The 16,731-nt window shown below is 35.3% G+C and overlaps 1 protein-coding gene across 9 annotated transcripts in view; it reads left to right on the top strand.

Annotated features, from left to right (window-relative positions):
- The window catches only part of AHI1 (Abelson helper integration site 1), a 90,954-nt gene that overhangs the window by 59,593 nt on the left and 14,630 nt on the right, over positions 1-16,731 (top strand). For 6 of the 9 annotated variants that reach the window (XM_023924586.2, XM_086877166.1, XM_086877167.1 and 3 more), the window contains 4 exons: positions 6,678-6,736; positions 12,161-12,226; positions 14,533-14,695; positions 16,153-16,253. In XM_023924586.2, coding sequence (XP_023780354.2) covers positions 6,678-6,736; positions 12,161-12,226; positions 14,533-14,695; positions 16,153-16,253 — 389 coding nt within the window. Of the gene's footprint in view, positions 1-343; positions 445-6,677; positions 6,737-12,089; positions 12,227-14,532; positions 14,696-16,152; positions 16,254-16,731 lie in introns of those variants that run through there. The other 3 variants (XR_015283231.1, XR_015283232.1, XM_086877171.1) reach the window with 2 other exon arrangements.

Below are 16,731 nucleotides of genomic sequence, written 5' to 3'. Positions count from 1 at the left end.
TTTTCAAATTAAACCCAAAGCCAGTGACAAACAGACTATCTCTATAGTTCTCCTTGTAGAGGATTATTCTCAGAGCAAACACATGTATGTGCCTTTGTATACCTTGAACCAGGAATGAAAATTATGGCTAACCTTGAATGAATATCTCTATGCATTCTTTTGGCTGATGGGAGATATAATTATGTTGTGGGATCTGGCACTGCCAGCAGCAGTTTTCATGTTGGTGCTGTCTGATTCTGAGGTCTCTTATATGAGGATTGGAATTGGTTGATGTTACAGCAGAGGTATCTCTCTGTGGATCTACAGGTGTGAATTTAAGCTTTGCTCTGTTCCATTTCTCCAGTGTTCATTTAACTCTGCTGCAAGGACAAACTACCTGGTCACTTGAGCTGTGGAATCAGACAGCCAGATGCATTAGCTAGAGGTGACTGCATATGTCCTTGGGTAAGGAAGTTACTGTGTTAAAGCACACTGGAGCAGTTGTGTCTCTCACTTCAGGAAAACTGTGACTTGCTCATGGTTTGGGAACCCAGGGTTCTCATTGTAGCTGCAGCTGGGACATCCACTGGGAAATCACATGCTGTGTTAAAGAAGCTGCAGCACGATGTATGGAACTGCATGGTCCTGAATTGTGTAACTCCCTAGAGGTTTTTCCTAGATAACTCTTTTTCATACCAGTGTTCTGTAAACAGTTGTTTGATAAGGTAAACATTACTTACTCTTTCATTCAAAGCTTATACTTCTGTACAGATGTTTCTATATAGTGTAGTATTTTGAACGGCAAACGAAGCTCGATCTATTGACATAATTTCCTAAGATGATTTTGTTAGTTTACAAGTTTTCATTGTAGTTACAGGGATGGGAAAGGGAAAGAAAAGTAAGTTATGCTTTTCCACCTATCAGCATAGCTGTTTCAGCTGAACTTGGAGAGTCTAAGGAGGGTGGATTTGGGTTTTTTTATGCCTGCCATCTAGATCAATCTCCACTAACTGGAGGAGTGATGTTTGGCAGCAGTAGAGCTGCCAGAGCTTTTTTGTCTTTTATTTTACTGAAGGATATATAGCATGTAAACAGCTCTCATACTAAATGGGCAAAATAAATTAACAGATATTTCTCTATATAACTTCTAAAAAGTGAGACAGTAAACAAAGAGGGATTCTATTTGTCCTGTAGATTTTGAGTTTTGGTTTTAAGTGGATAGATTTAGGTTAATAAATTGCAGCCTCACTTAGAAAATGAGAATAACATTGAGGAGATAGTTCAGCCTTTTCCGGATGCTTTGATAGAAGAAAAAGGTGAGGAAGAGACAAGGAGAGTGCTAAGAATGGCATGACACTGAGTAGACTTCTGTCAGTGCAGAATACACTGCAAGAGCCTTATGGGTGTTTGTAGAAGACCTTTGCATTCAGTAATGTTGCCATCACAGCACCTCTGTATATACAGCATGTGAGAACTGCCTGTTTTAAGCACATTCATTTTAAGTGGTTTGCAAGATTACAAAATCACAGCATTGTTTAGGTTGGAAAAGGCCTACAAGTTCACTGATCTGAAGCTTTACCAAGAGTCACCTTGTCAACTAGACCATGGCAATAAATGTCACATCCAGTCGTTTGTTGAACGCTTCCAAGGATGATGACTACCACTTCCCTGGGCAGCCCACTTCAGCGCTTAACAACCTCTTCCATGATGTTCTTCCTGATGTCCAACTGGAATCTCCCCTAATGCAGTTAGAGACTATTTCTTCTTGTCCTGTCACTATGATACAAATTGAATTCACTAAAAGTTTTCAGTACACTTTGGTCCTATCAATTCTCCTGTTCAGTCTGGAGTATCTTCAAAATCATAGGTGCTAGACTAAGTTATGTAGAACAGAATTGGAAGTGGATTTTCACCTAAAGCAATGGATATTAACGAAACATCTGCTTTGCTGGTAAAACAAAAAGGTACTCTTGTGTTAGGTAGGTGCATCTACTCCTTTCATTTTGTGTTAACTGCATCTAAAAATGTTTGTGGTGAGTTTTAAATGTATTTGTGATCCTGTGTTTTAAATAAAGGAAAACAGGTTCTTACCCAATATATAAACAGTCTTTTTATGTAATGAATTCTGTTTGATCTATTAGAGCATAATTGGTTTGAGGATAAAGCCTTTGAGGGAAGATTAATATATATTTAGATAATTACAAAATTATCTTCATTCCCTTACATTATATATAGTTTGAAAAATGAAATTGCAGAAATAGCTGAAAGCTTTTGCTTTAAAAACCTCAAAATTTTCCTTTGAAACCTTTGTAACCTCAAGTAGAGATTATATGGCCTTCTAAAACATCCTTTGGTCACGAAAGTTATACTTTTGGGCATACTACACTAGGTGACTGTGCTGAAAACATGGTTTTCTTTACTGGAAACAGCTTTATGAGAAGATGAGAAGGAAGAGGAATGAGCTGATGTACACATATTCATCTCATATCTGACTTGACTTTTTTTCCAGTGTTTCTTATTTAATTGGGTGTATTTTAACTACACTGTGTTGCAAGAGACCATGATATAATTTGTAAGAATGTCTGCAGTAAGAAACACCATTTCCTAGAGGCATTGTTTATTTTCATGTCTTCCAGGATTTTTTGTGGGTTTGGGGACATTAGCAATTAGTGTAAACCTAAAGTAAAACTCAGTTAGAAATAGAATAATGTGTAGCTACAGTAGGTAAGATTTTTTTCTCTCTGCATGCTTTAGAAGTGTTTGTCACAGAAATGTGTGAATATTAAAATATTTCAGTTTTCATAGGTATATATTTGTCCTTTGCTCTGTGATTTTCTGAGAATTTTCCAGGATAAACTTTGAATGCTTTCATTAGCTGTAGATTCTGTGTGACTGGAATCTTTAAAGATTTATTATGCTTAAATATTTTTAGTAATTAAAAAAATTAATTTATCAAGATCTTTTCAGAAAGTGGGAAAAAGCCTTCTTCTGAAAAGTTCATTAAAACAGGAGTTCTTCTGTAATGAATGTTCTCTTAGCCTTTTTTTAAAAGAGCATTTTTTCACAGAAACATTTCACGTTGGGTGATTATAGACAGTCCAGTAGGATAAGAGTGGAATTATGTGACTACCTAGAAAGACTTCTTTCCCAATTCTGCCTATTATGCTATTAGTTTAAAACAAAATCACTAAAGATGCTGTCATTTAAAATGAACTGTTCTTAATTATTACAAGTACTATTCTGGGGCACTGTTGGTGCTGTCATATCAATTTCAATATAAGTCAAGTCTATTTGATAGTTAACTCATCTACTTAGTGCATTTCAGAATGCACTACTTAGAATTTGATCACCTCACACTGATCTGTTTGTCTAGAGCAGAGGGTAGCTTTTCAGTGAAAGCACACAATAAAAGTGGGGACTTGGTATTACAGCCACATTTTGGACGGGGCAACTGCTTGGCTTCTGGCTTATTTCCTCTTAGGTTGCAGTTATACTGGCAAAGAATAAATTGCCAGAAGTGACCAAGGGGAGCTGAGGGTGCCCTTTCAGTTCGCTGTTGGAATTGTACAAGAAACTACCACAGTTTCAGACTCTCTCAAGGCAGGCAGTTTTTCAAACCAGTTCTTTGATAAGATCAGGGCATAATTGTAGCAGTAGGATTACGTGGACCCTAAAGAAGAGCTGTCCTGCTGTTAAATTGTGTTGATGTGAAAATTCTGGTAATTTGAGGTAAAGGATTAGCATCTGTTGTTTTGAGATGACTGATTTGCAGCTAGACTTTAGCAGTAATTTCTCCTAGAAGTAGTATGTTTTCATGTAAAATTCCATGTAAAGCAAACTACTGAAGAATCAATGCAGAGTAATAGGAAATGTAGTAATTCAAATGTTGGTACTTTCATAGGGAAGATTAGCTTCTCGAGATGTATATGATTTTGAAGGTGAGGGCAGCAGATAAGAAAGAAGATTGTTAGAGAGTACAAATAAAACATCTGCATCAATAAAAATGCTTCTCCATTAGAGGTTCTGAAGCAGCGTTAAGATAGGACAGCCTAGATTACCCTGGGTGTTGGGGGTGTTTCGGGCTTGACCTTACAAGGGATTTAATGACCTTTCTATAAGCTCAGACTAAGCGAGAGTCACAGCAGGTCACGGTGTCCTGTAAGCTTAATTTTTAGATCAAGTGGAAATGTCCTTCTGGAATCCAGACCTCAGTTTCAATATAGTAGTTGAAAAGCATGTACAGCCTGGATGAGAGAGAACCAAAGCAAGCACTGCTGTTAGTCACACCTGCTTGATGTCATTTACATGCTTCATCAAGCATGGAACCATATCAAGCCCATAGCTGTGGAACATTGCTTTAAAATTCCACTGCTTCGTTTGGGGAAGAACGGATGGATATTCACTTGCTTGCTGAATGGAGCTTGTTTTATGAATGAGGAAGATTTGAACAAGTTTTTTTGTTTTGTAAGCTTGGCATTTTTTAATATGATCAATTTGAATGTAGGGGCTACTAAAGGAATGCTTGATAACTATAAACAAGTAACTGATGACGCTGAAGTCTACTTTATGGTAAGCAATAGGCATGATCACAGAGTATTTGTGCCCAGGTGTGCTGTGGTCTGTTTACACCTCAAGCAGAGTAATAGGAATTTTCTGTTTGTTTTGTCTCTACTCATGGAAAACCCTGAGTCTGAACCAGTGCCAGCTTCAAGAATTCCATACAGCACTCCTTATATCTTTAAGTTATACATCTGTCTGTCCTGTGCTTGCAGCATAGCAGGTCTGCACTGTGCTTTATTGGGGCTTAATTGGGAATATTGGTCTAACCATACAGTTTTCACCTGATAAGCAGCTGAATATAGGGGCTGCACGGGAGTACTGACATGCATAAATGTTCAGTCCATGAGCACTTGGAAGTAATGCATGTTTTCATTAAAAAAAATATGAAGGTCAATGATGTAACTGATGAAAGTGCAGATCAGTGTTGTTTTTAATTAAAACTTGAATATTTTTCCAGGTAAACAATTGTTTTTCTCAAATATTTTATGTATCTTTTATCTTAGTATGGCTTTGTGTGAGTTGGCACAACACTCCCATGCTCAAATTTGCTGTCTTAAAAAAAAAAATAAATCATGCAGACATTTTATTGGTTTTCAGTTTGTTCATTTTACATTCAAAGACTTGATACAACGTGTGTATGTGACAGTATATCTATATGTAGTATCATCTCTGTAGCATCTGGTTTTCTGACTTTATCAGTGTGTAGATAACAATATTAATAGAAGTAACATCCCCACTGGCTTTTGGTTAGTGCTGGACAATGTCTTAGCAAATAGCTTATTTGAAAAAAGATTGCCTTCAGGACTACTGTCTTTAAGTATGGGTTGAATTCAGAAAATGGGTTACATTCTCATCTCTTCCTTCTTCTTAAAAGAGGTGGAAAAAAAGTAATAAAAGCAAAGTAAGCTTTTCAAAATAAAGTATTTCAGAATTTATACAAGATTTTTTAAAATTAAGATCAAAATGTTTTTAATTCATGAAGCTGAATAATCCATTATTGCATGTTTTTAGGATTTCTCACAAGCAAGAGATTAGTTACATACAAATTTTCAGGAGCATGGTTTAACTACAGTTTTTTTAGCTTGAAACTTTTATTCTAGTTAGAAATACCAAAATATCTTAATGATTGAACATTTATGAGTAAATCTGTGAAAGTCTAAACTACTAGGCTTTAGAAAGTATACTGTAGGTGGAGTTGTGCAAGTTTCCTTATGGAGCTCTGTCAGTACATGGGAATCTGAATCTGAAAAGTCCTCTTTATTCAGATACTGGACTCCTCAAAAGCAGGTTTTTTGTGTGGCAAATGAAAATGAGTTTTCTGAACTTATTTTTCTTTAAAAACAAAACTTGTTTCAAAGCTAGTGTCTCACAGAGAAAATCCAGTGAGCTTAACTCTGTGTTGCCTGGCATTTCTGTACTTGAGAAACTGTTCTCCAGTGAAGCGGTAGTATTTTTCACTGTCATGTTCAACGATTTTCCAATTTTTTCTATCTTTTCTTTTTAAGATGTTTTCTTAAGTATACAGCTGAGGAGACCAATAACAAAAAGATAAATCCATAGATGATAAAAGGATTTTCCTGAGCTTAGTAGTTAACATAATAGTCTGAAAAGAAAAGAATTTACAAGTACTTGTTCAAGTGTGCTGTGTAGAGAGTGAATAAAATAAACAGCAAGATGTGTTGTGATAGGAACTCAGATGATCAAAGGGGACTACTGAATAGGAATAGTTATTCTTTCAGATAAAATAAGGAAGTAATTCCTTTGTGAGTTTTTGTGATCATTTCTGTTGGAAAACTTTGTATGCATTACTTGGAAATTCAATGAAGAGAAAAGCAATACAGCCTAGATAATAGTGTCAGCTTTGAGCACGAGGTGGCATGTGGACATAGCTTGAGCTACTTCTCCAAATCATTTGAATGGAAATATTGGATTAGTTAACCTTGTGTCAGGTCTGTTAGTTAAATAAACCCTCCAACTGTTCCTGACTGAAGGATGCATAGTTGTGACTGAAAGATGCTGCTGCTTTTCATTAGAATTTTGTCAAACATACCCTGCTAACATAATGATTTTAAAATAAAATGGTTTATTCGATGGAAAAGGATAACAAGCAGAAAATTCACAGCCTTTTCTTTTCACAGGGTGCTTCAGCCCAGTAGGAAATCCTCTTAGTCAAACACTATTGGGTAGACTACAGAAGGTAAGGGATTCTCTTTTTGCATTTTTTTTAAATTGATGTTTAACTATAAAATGTCATTATTCACAAGTTCTCATTGTAGAGAGGTGTTTTTTTTTTATCCTGTCTTTATTCAAAAAAGAGGTATCTTCAAACCAATTGTCTACAGGGCCAAATTAGCTTATGCTGTGACCAGCTGGTAGTGAGATCAGTTATCTGCAAATCAAAAGCTTTATATTTTTTCATGCTTTAATTTTTGTTGTTTAGAAATAAAATAAAATCACACTCACATGTTTTTTTGTTTTTACTAAGAAAACAGGCATTGATGAGTAGCTGAGAGAAAAGCTAAGACAGTAACTTGGAATGAAACTCTCATTGCAGCACCATGTTTTCATTGTTTACTCATACTTCATCTTTTTGTAACAAGTTAAATCACAGCTATCCTCTGTTTACTTATTTGCTTATCTATTAAATATTGATTGTAAGCTTCTCCTAATTATATTCATTCTTTTCTTGATTTCTGATTTCCTTAATAAATCACCTTAATAAAAATCCAACAAAATCTCTAAATGTCATTAATTGCAACTATATATTTGATGAACCTGTATTCACAAAATGTGTGGAGAAACTAGTGAAGAGCAAGTGTTGCTTCTGAATAGTGAACGTGTTTGTGTCTCCATGAAGCTGGGCCTGTTGTACTGGAGATGTTAATCCTCCTGCTCCCATGGACAGAATGCCATGGTTGAATATTCTGTTGTAATTGCACTAATTTTGATTATTGACAGAAATGTTATAAATGGACATAAATTAACATCAGTCATTTATATCTGTTTTACGGTTTCAGTTTGGGGTTTTGTTTGGATTGCTTTAGGATATTTTTGACCTACATTTTTTAACAGAATCTGTTAGTTGTGGAAGTCTTGTAAGATAAACAGGATTTACTAAGAAATTTTGAAAGCGTGATTTTATGTTAATTTTGTCTTAGTTGCTAAATGATTCCTGTTTTCATGTTTTCAAATTTTTAGCCATCAATACGTAATTTTTTAGGGAAAAATACATATTGTTCAACCAGTACTGTAGTGTTCTCCACCACAGCAAGCCTGATAAACATTTGCAGGACCAACTATTTTGCAAAATAGAATCTCTTAGAAGTAAGTAGTACCTCTGCTAGGTAACAGCTAATTTAAAATAGTTTTTTCTGAGAGGGCTGAATTAAGGTTTTGAATATAATTTTTACTTCTATTATAAGCACATTAATATATGTAAGTGCAGGTTAACTGAGGAATTAATATCAAAACCTAGCATTTTTAGAAATGGCAAAATAGTTGAAGAGGTTTGAATCATTGCAGGAGTTGGAGTATTTCACATGCTTTTGAATTGATCCTTTTCCCTTTTTTCTTTTCTTTTTTTTTTTTTTTTGTTTTAAATCCTTGTAGGTTTTACTGCAGCAGCTGTGTTTGCATTTCTGATTTCTGTTTGTACATTGCAGGTTTCAATAAAGTGCAGCCTGGTACAGTTTTGGTCCTTTCTTCCTCTAGGCGAATTATAGATTCCTGTGCTTATTAAATATTGAAGGGCTTTAATCAAATCAGGATTGTAGTCATCTGAAGCCTAAGGAAGTAACTTTACAGTGTCTACAGACAGATTAATTGACTGAAGGAGAGTTTATCATTCTTGCCAATTGATACTTTTAGTATAATTTTAATTTAGCTATTAATACTAGTATATGTAGTTCTTTTTCCCATATACTAAATTTGTAGTTAGTTGTTCTGAGCTAGGATCAGAGAATGATAAAAACGTGCTAACAGTATCCAGCTGTTTACTTCTAAGTCTCATATTACATAGCATTTAATTTAAAACTTCACTTACTGGAGTAAAGAGATTGCATAAAGTTCTTGGAAGAGACAAGTAAGTAAATCTCTAAACTTTATGATCTTAAGGAAGAAGAAAGACAATGGAGCAACAGTAAAATCTCAGATTTATTCTGTAGAATTTTTAAATGTTTTGCTTATCTTTTAAGCCAACCAAGGGTTTCAATCAGGCTCTTTAAGTTAATTTCTTATTCTTTCTTCTTTAAAAAAACTAATCAAGAAACCCAAAAGCAGCAATAAAAGAAGTCTATGAAAGCAGCCTCAGAATACTGGCTATTACACACTTAGGCACAGATTTACTGGACAGACAAGAGAATCTGTAACACACGTTCCTTGTGTCTTTTCTGGAGTGTTTGCATAGGCAATACTCCCAGTTTCTCTTACACTGCATCAAATAACAGGTATAGCAGGGTGGAGTGGAGGGAAGCAGTGCTACTGTGAAACATCCAGGAAATAGATGTTCTTCTTCATGTCCCTGAGTCTGTCACTGAAGGCAAAAGGAGGGAGGGGGACTTTGGCCCCATGTGCATACACAATGGGGTTCACCCTGGTATGTGTAGGGTTTGCCTAAAATTAATGTTAGAAAGCTTATTTTCCAAGAGTTATTATTAAGAGTTAATGGCTAATTAGAAGTGGGACTTAATCTGTATGTTTATTCTGTTACAATGAATATGTTTACATATAAGGAAGAAGTATATGAAACTATATGAATCTTAGACTTTTTTTTTCTTTAAATTTTGATATTGTGGTAACTGAAGTGTATTGGTTCAATAGTAGAAGTTAAATTCCTGAGATTTTTACAGAAAAGGCAGTAATAAGATACCATTTGTTCTTTCTCAGCACTCCTTCTCCTAAGGGAATGAGCGCTATATAATGCCCAAATCCTGTTGGCCACTATACCTCTGCATCAAAAAAACAAAACCTCCATTTGAGCAGTCACTGAAATTGACCCGCTGAAAAGAAGACATGAACATTTTAATTAGGGCTACTATCAGGAATCCATAAAACTTGATATAACAATGTATTGAGTTACTCTCAGGTGCAATGTTCTCTTTTGTATCAGCATCTTGAAACATTTTTGTTTGGTTTTGAATTTGAAATATCACGGGTATCTAAGTGGGTTAGTCATGGATAACCAGTGTGATAAACCATGGTCTAGAATGCTGCATCAGCTGATGGATCTCTTTATCTTTCTTTGAGGATGGTCCTTAAAGCTGAAAGCTACTAACAGCTTTGTTCAACCACAATCAGTGTGACATGGCAAGCTTTTTCAGCAAGCATTTTGTTTCTGTTCCTCGCAGATGGTCTACCTCCCAAAAAGACCAACTCCTCAGAACATAGCTATAGCTTCACATCTGTTCCAGTGCAAGAAAAGGATTAGCTATTTTCCATCCTGCATGAAAAAAATGAGACATTAATATTGTATTAAGAATGATGTATTCATACCATTCAGCATGCCTGATGCTTTTTTGAAATCCTGAAAACATGCCTTAATCTTGTGACACGGCATTTAAAAAACTGATGAACGGCCTTCCTAAGCTGAAAGGCTGCTAGTTTTTGTTGGGTGTTTCTTGTGGTGTAACTGGTACTTGGAACTATTTGAGGAATGGCTCAGCACTACCTGAGGGATGGCACAGCACACCAGAGGCAGCCTGGAGTTGCTGTGTGTGTGGTAGGCAGCCATGGCAATTGCCCTGGACAGCTGGGGGTAGAGGTGTGTGCAGCTGATGACGTACTCAGAGTACCTCTTTAAGAGGCACCTCTTTGGATTGTTGTTGCTGTAAAAGTTTAAGGCAGTGTCTGAGAACATTCAGCATAGTCTCGGGGTGACTCATAGATGTTAGCTTGTTATTTCCACACAGCTTGCTCTCTTCAAGCTGTTCTTGAGTGTTTGAGAGCCACATAAATACCTTATTAAAAAAAGAGAGACAGACAGATTGAGACACAATAATGGGGCAATATGAGTACCTGAACTAGATACCTAAATAATCTGCTAATAATTCTGATGAATCATTTTTGAGCAACAGGAGGCACTCCCATCCCACAGGCTAAGCACATTGCCTGCACAGTTCTCTTAACCTTGAGAATGGAAAATGAGAATTAGCTGAAACCTGAACAGCAGTGCTGACTACCAGTAGACCACTGAACAAGCAGCGTACTCTGAACTGCAGCTCCACCAGTCTTTGTTCAAAATTTGTTTATCAAATCAGGCAGTTACACTTTTTTTTTTTTTTTTTTTTTCCTTCTGTGCATGTACATAATTATTCAGAACTCTTTAGGTGGTAGGCTTAGATGTTCTGGTAGATGATAAGAACTGAGTGCAAGTGTTCGCTTTTACACCGAGTTCGTCTCTAACTGCTGTGTGTATCTGTAACTACTGTGGCAGTACCAAAACAATCTGGAGACTGGATAGAGTTCAGATAGTCAGTGATTTCTTTCCCATATGGGATAAGCCCAGCTAAATTATGAAAACAACACTGAGGGCAAGAATCCCTGTTCTCAAGAATGGCATTTATTCTTCTGAGGATTTGCAAGGATTTTCTCTGTAATTTGTAATGATGTTCCTTGGACGACCATAATAAAAAGTAAAAGAACCCTAAAACATCGAAAATAAAAAGAACAATACACTTTAGATATATTTTTTAAAAGCAGAAGAGAAAAAAGTTAGTGTAAAAGATATATAAAGAAGTGGCTGTAAAATATGAAAGAGATTAAATATGTTGGATTAAAATTTTCAGATTTGAATGGTTATAATGCAGTATATCTGTTAGAGGTGGAAACGTTTACTTCACAAAGCACACATTTGATGCTTCTAAAATATTATGATTGCTGTGTGTAATTGTGTAATATTTCTGTTCTGTATGGGAGTGTGTATCCTTTGATGCACACAAAATCAAGAGGAAATTGGTTTCCCTTTTGTGAAGATAGACCATTGAAAAAAAAATTAAGTAATACCAAGAAAGGACTTCAGCTCTTCCTTTCTTTTCCCTAGTTTGTTGTTCCTCTGCTATTTTTTCATAATTTTTCTATTCTAAATCTTCCTTCAGCTTAAGCATTTGATTATTTTACAGAAATCAAATTTTTTAAGGTACAGGCTTATCCTAATTATTACAAGATATACCTACTATTCTTTTGAATTCATTGTAAGTCTGAAGAGCAAGTGGTAAGGACGGAAAATTTAGAATTAAAGTACTGGTGATTAAGACCAACCTAAAATTCTCTATTATATGGAAGTGACATCTTTTGTGCAGTGGTTCAGAAGTAAAGTTCACTCCAACAACTTCTTAAATATCTGCTGTAGTGTTTGCAGTGCAAACAAGCTTGGACTGCATAGTCATCAGTCCAGTTATGTCGTTAGTGTGGTGTACATACTTGAAAAATTTAGTATCTTTTTCTAAACATCTACCAGCCAATAGCCAATATTACTCAGTGTTGCTTAACATCACTTCTGCTTTTTCTTTTTAGAAAAAAGCATTTTGTTGCAGATAATTCCTATTGTCTTACAGGAGAAATGAAAATACAATCATAGTTTAGCAAAATGCTTCATATTAAAACTAGAAACAACTTATTCTTCTAGAATGAGGACAGCCTGACTGCACTGGGAGTGGGAGGAGGAAGCAGTTGTCCACCCAGGCAAGAGACAGTAAGTGTTATGTAATTTTTTTTTTTGCAATATCTTCTGTACCTGTTATACTGTATCTGCTTTTGAAAGCATGCACTTTTTTTTTAGCATGATCCCAAGGAAATTGGTTTTTTCAACTGTAGATTTTGTAGTTCTTACAAAGAGGTTCATAACTGTAAAACTACATTACTTCTGGATTTATATCAGTATTAAAAACAATTTTGCAACATTTTCTTGAATCTTCTTGATTTTTTATTTTTTGCTTGAACTTTAAGCCAAATTGAACTTGACAAATCTTTAAATTTCAAACCAGAAAAGAAGTCCATTGCTTTAGGTGTAATTGTGAGTGGTTTACATTCTTCTTTGGTTCTGAGGTGCATTTCTTGTATCCTGTTATGGTCATTTTCCTGATCATATGTTTGCAGAGAATATAATGGCAATTTCCACATTTTATTTAAATTGTCATGCTTACTAAACCAGTTGTATTACAGAATGCATTGGTATATTAATTTCTTATTTCTGAGAGACAGATGGTGGGACTCGCTTGATTGGTTTGAACTGTTTGTGGCAGTTTCCATGTGACTGAATTTTTGTAATTTTTTTCAGAAAAACACATTTGCACCAGAAGTATCTTGCAAAAGACACTGCAAAACCAAGTAGTTGTTACTCTGCCTTTCATTGTTTTTCATTCTACCAAGTAATTAGTGTTGCATTCCTACATTCCTTTTTGGGTTTTGGACTCTTTTTCCTTAAGTGACCTCACAGTTTTCATGAGATTGTCACTTAACTGAAATGGGCACTGTTAGAACCCATCTTACTGGACATGTTCATGGTTCTCAATAGTGTGGTTTAGTTTTGTTCTGTTCTACAGTTCATATTTCTGTAATCTCAACATCACCTGTAATTACTGTTAGTTTTCCTAATGCAGGGAGGAGAGTTATGTTAAAACACATCTCATGGTTTAAATTCTCTATGTAAATTCAGGACTAATTTATGCATATTTAGGTAAATTTCCTGTCTACTGAAAACTATGCTGATACTAATTCTTTGGTGCTGACCAGCTCACAAATTGCCACATAAAATTTACAGTGGTAGAATCACTTCCATTTTTTCCCATTCATAACTGATTTAATCTGTTTAATTGGTGACATGGAACTATAAAAATACAAGTGTCATTTGCTATATTTTTATAGACAAAACTCGCAGGTGATCTTGCGCAGAGCAGAAATACAAATATAAAATACATTGTAGAATTCTGCAGTCTTAAAATTTAAATGCATGCATGTGTAATAAAAAACAAGGGGTTTTTCCTATCTGTATCATGATAACTTTGTTGTCTCCTTCAATCCTGTTAACCATCCTATTGCTCCTAATGATCCTTGTTTCTGACCTCTACTTTCAATTTTGTAGAGGAGTATGAGGTGAAAATTGTAGGTAGGGAAGCAGCATTCTGTGTGTAAAATAGGTCATAATTTTGCTCTTCACTTATGATGAGGGAAGTGAGTAATTCCCATATTCTTTCAGTTCATTTGTTTTCCTTTCATGTGTTTCTGCTCAGAGTTCACTAGGACAAATTTTTGTTCATAGGGCATAGAAAATAAATAAGAAATTGTTATTTTTGTATTCAGGGTAGAAAGCAGGCTTCTGGTAGTTTATTATATGTAGTATACATGCTCCTGATGACTGTTAGTACTCTTTTTCATAAAACTATAGCTGCACTGAATTTCACTGTCAAAATAGATTTATTATGTGAAATGGAATATAAAAGTATTTTTGCAGATATTCATAAGATTTTATATCCAAATGCTTATTGCTAAACAAAACAAAATAAATGAAAAAAAGAAAAGAAAAAAAGAAAAAAGTGAGGGATCAAAGCAAAACTTTGCAATGTCTTTTTGTATTAAATTTTTCCTTGGATAAAGCTGTCATACTGTTGAAGTATTTATTCAAACACATATGCTTCATGAGCACACAGAGAATGGGATCTGAAGGTGGTATAACAATTCTGAGAAAGTGACTGTATGAAGTTTTTTTTCCCTTTTGCTTCACAAGCAAATTGCTTATAAAACTAACAGCTGCTGTTTTGAAGCTAATCTTAGTGAATTGAATGTTCTTAACCATTTCTGCAATCCCACAGTCCTTTATCTTGCCTCTCCTGCTGCTTTCCCACCACCCCTGATCCCATTAGCAAAACTTGAGGCAGCCTCAGCTTTTACCAAAGTGCAGCTTTGGTTTCAGCTGCTTTTCTGCAAGAGGAAGTGAATGTTGCGCTTTTTTCTCTGTGGCATGGTTGTGATAAAGCTGTGGTGTTCTTATCTCTCTTTTAGGTAGTGGCTCTTTATGACTACACAGCGCATCGATCAGATGAGCTAACCATCCATCGCAGTGACATTATCCAAGTGTTATACAAAGATAATGATAACTGGTGGTTTGGCAGCCTAGCAAATGGACAGCAAGGCTATTTTCCAGCTAATTATGTGGCTGGTGAAAGTAAGTTTACTGCTGTCTTCCTGGTATACCGGTGTGGGTTTAACTGATGCACCAAGATTTTACCATGCTGTTCTGCTTATTGTTCTGAAGATAGGAGTTTATGTAGTACACACGTGGCATAATGATGACTTATTGTGGTGCAAAAACTGTATCAAGTTAGCTAATCATTGCACTTGGTTAAGCATTTCAGCTTATGGAATAAATCACCTTATTACTGACTTGATTATCTGTCAGCTGGATTGGTCCCTTGTCTTTTCTAACGCAGAGCCACCTAATTCAGGTCCCAGCTTGGCAGTGTTTTAGGACACATCAGAGCATTTCACAAACACCTTGGACTTTTTCTTAGGCAATTTCCATTAAATCTAGCTTCTGTATAAACTCTTAATTTTCCCCCTGCTCTAATGGAGAATGTTCAGTTCCCAAATATCTGGATTTCAGTATGAAGTTTTAAAAGAACAGTAATGGTTAAATCTGCAAGCAGGCATTGAACTTGATACCAGGTCCTTTTCATTAAAACAGTTTTGATTAAACTGATACAGACAAGCCTAGATGAATTTGAACAAATAATATAGGAATCATCCTATTTAGTCCACTGATGCAAAGATGCTCAGTGTCCTGGCAGTTGTAAATACTCAAGCTTGTGGACACAGCATGTGGCTGCATGCTACAAGAAATTCATTTGCCTTCCTAAACTATCAAACTATAAGTTATACTATATTAGTTATACTATATTAGTATATTTAGAAATTATTTAGAAATATTTTAACCCAACATTTCTCAAGATGGTTTCTCCCATTTTTTAGTTCCTCCCTATTTCTTTGAAGGGAAATCTAGTATTTAAGCCTCTTTCCTAAAAAACACTTCCACATAACACTGTGCTCAATTGATGAGGTTAATTAAAGTTAGATTTACTATGCCCTTCCATATTGTCCTGTCCTTGTACATCCTGTGCATTTTGCCCTGCCTTTCCTCCTTGCAATGTAACCCCGAGAGAAGTCTGAAGGAGGAGTCTTCAGTGAGAGCCTTAAAGAAATGTTCTGAAAAACAACAACAAAAAACAACCTAAGTAAACTTTTTGAGGCAGTTGTCCAACTGTGGAAAAAAAAATCTCTGTTAAATAATTTATTATTGCAGTTGATGATCACTTTATTGAATCAAAAACAATGTGTAAGATTTGTTAAGTATCAGCTGCTTCCTAATGTATGGACTTTGTTCTTAGGTAAATGTTTGAATGCTTTTGTACAATAACCAACATATAAATCACATTTAAATCTAAACTTGCTAGTATAAATAAAGGTTTATATGAGAAATTTTCATAAATTCTCAAACAACATTTGCCTTCAAACGTTTTTCACCTGTTTTTGTTCATATCCTGTTTTTGGCTAGATTGTAATATCATGGTGGTTCACAAATTCTTTCATAGTCTAATAATGGCGAATTATGGTTCCTCTTTTCAGAAGAATATGAAGAACAATCTTCAGGATTAATACCAGATTCTGCTTCTCTCCTACCAGAAGGACCGACAGAAACAGAGGAAGGTTCTCTGACACTAGCTAAGGTAATAATTTGAGAAGGAAGGATTCTGTAAGTAGTGGTAGGTTGTCTTTTGTGTGCCACATGGACTGTGTTAATTTTTGATTTTTATGTAAAGAATTCTTATGTGTACATCTCATTCCAGGCAAGCAGGTGTATATAAATATTTATCTTTTGCAGAATTGGTTGCTCCATGATGCGGCAATTAAATATCCTGCTTACTTCCACCATTGTAATGGGTGGCAAATCCCCCATTAACTCCACGTTTACACAAGTTATGTGTGTGTAAGCATTCCTGTTTCTGTGATTTTTGTCAGTCAGAATATACAGTATGTAGAGAAGAACAAAGAAACAAGACCCTGTTTTTAGTCTAAGAAAAAACAGACATTTGATTTTTATGGACTGGGGTTTTTTTCCCCTGAATTTTAGAGATTCTGCTATATGCAAAGCAGGCCAATTGACTCTCACTTCTCCAGGGGACTAGAAACTTTACATGTTTATGT

This window comes from Cyanistes caeruleus, chromosome 2 (assembly GCF_971803275.1).
Source record: "Cyanistes caeruleus chromosome 2, bCyaCae1.hap1.1, whole genome shotgun sequence".
Classification (NCBI taxonomy): Eukaryota; Metazoa; Chordata; class Aves; order Passeriformes; family Paridae; genus Cyanistes; species Cyanistes caeruleus.
This window is presented reverse-complemented; position numbering and strand designations above follow the sequence as displayed.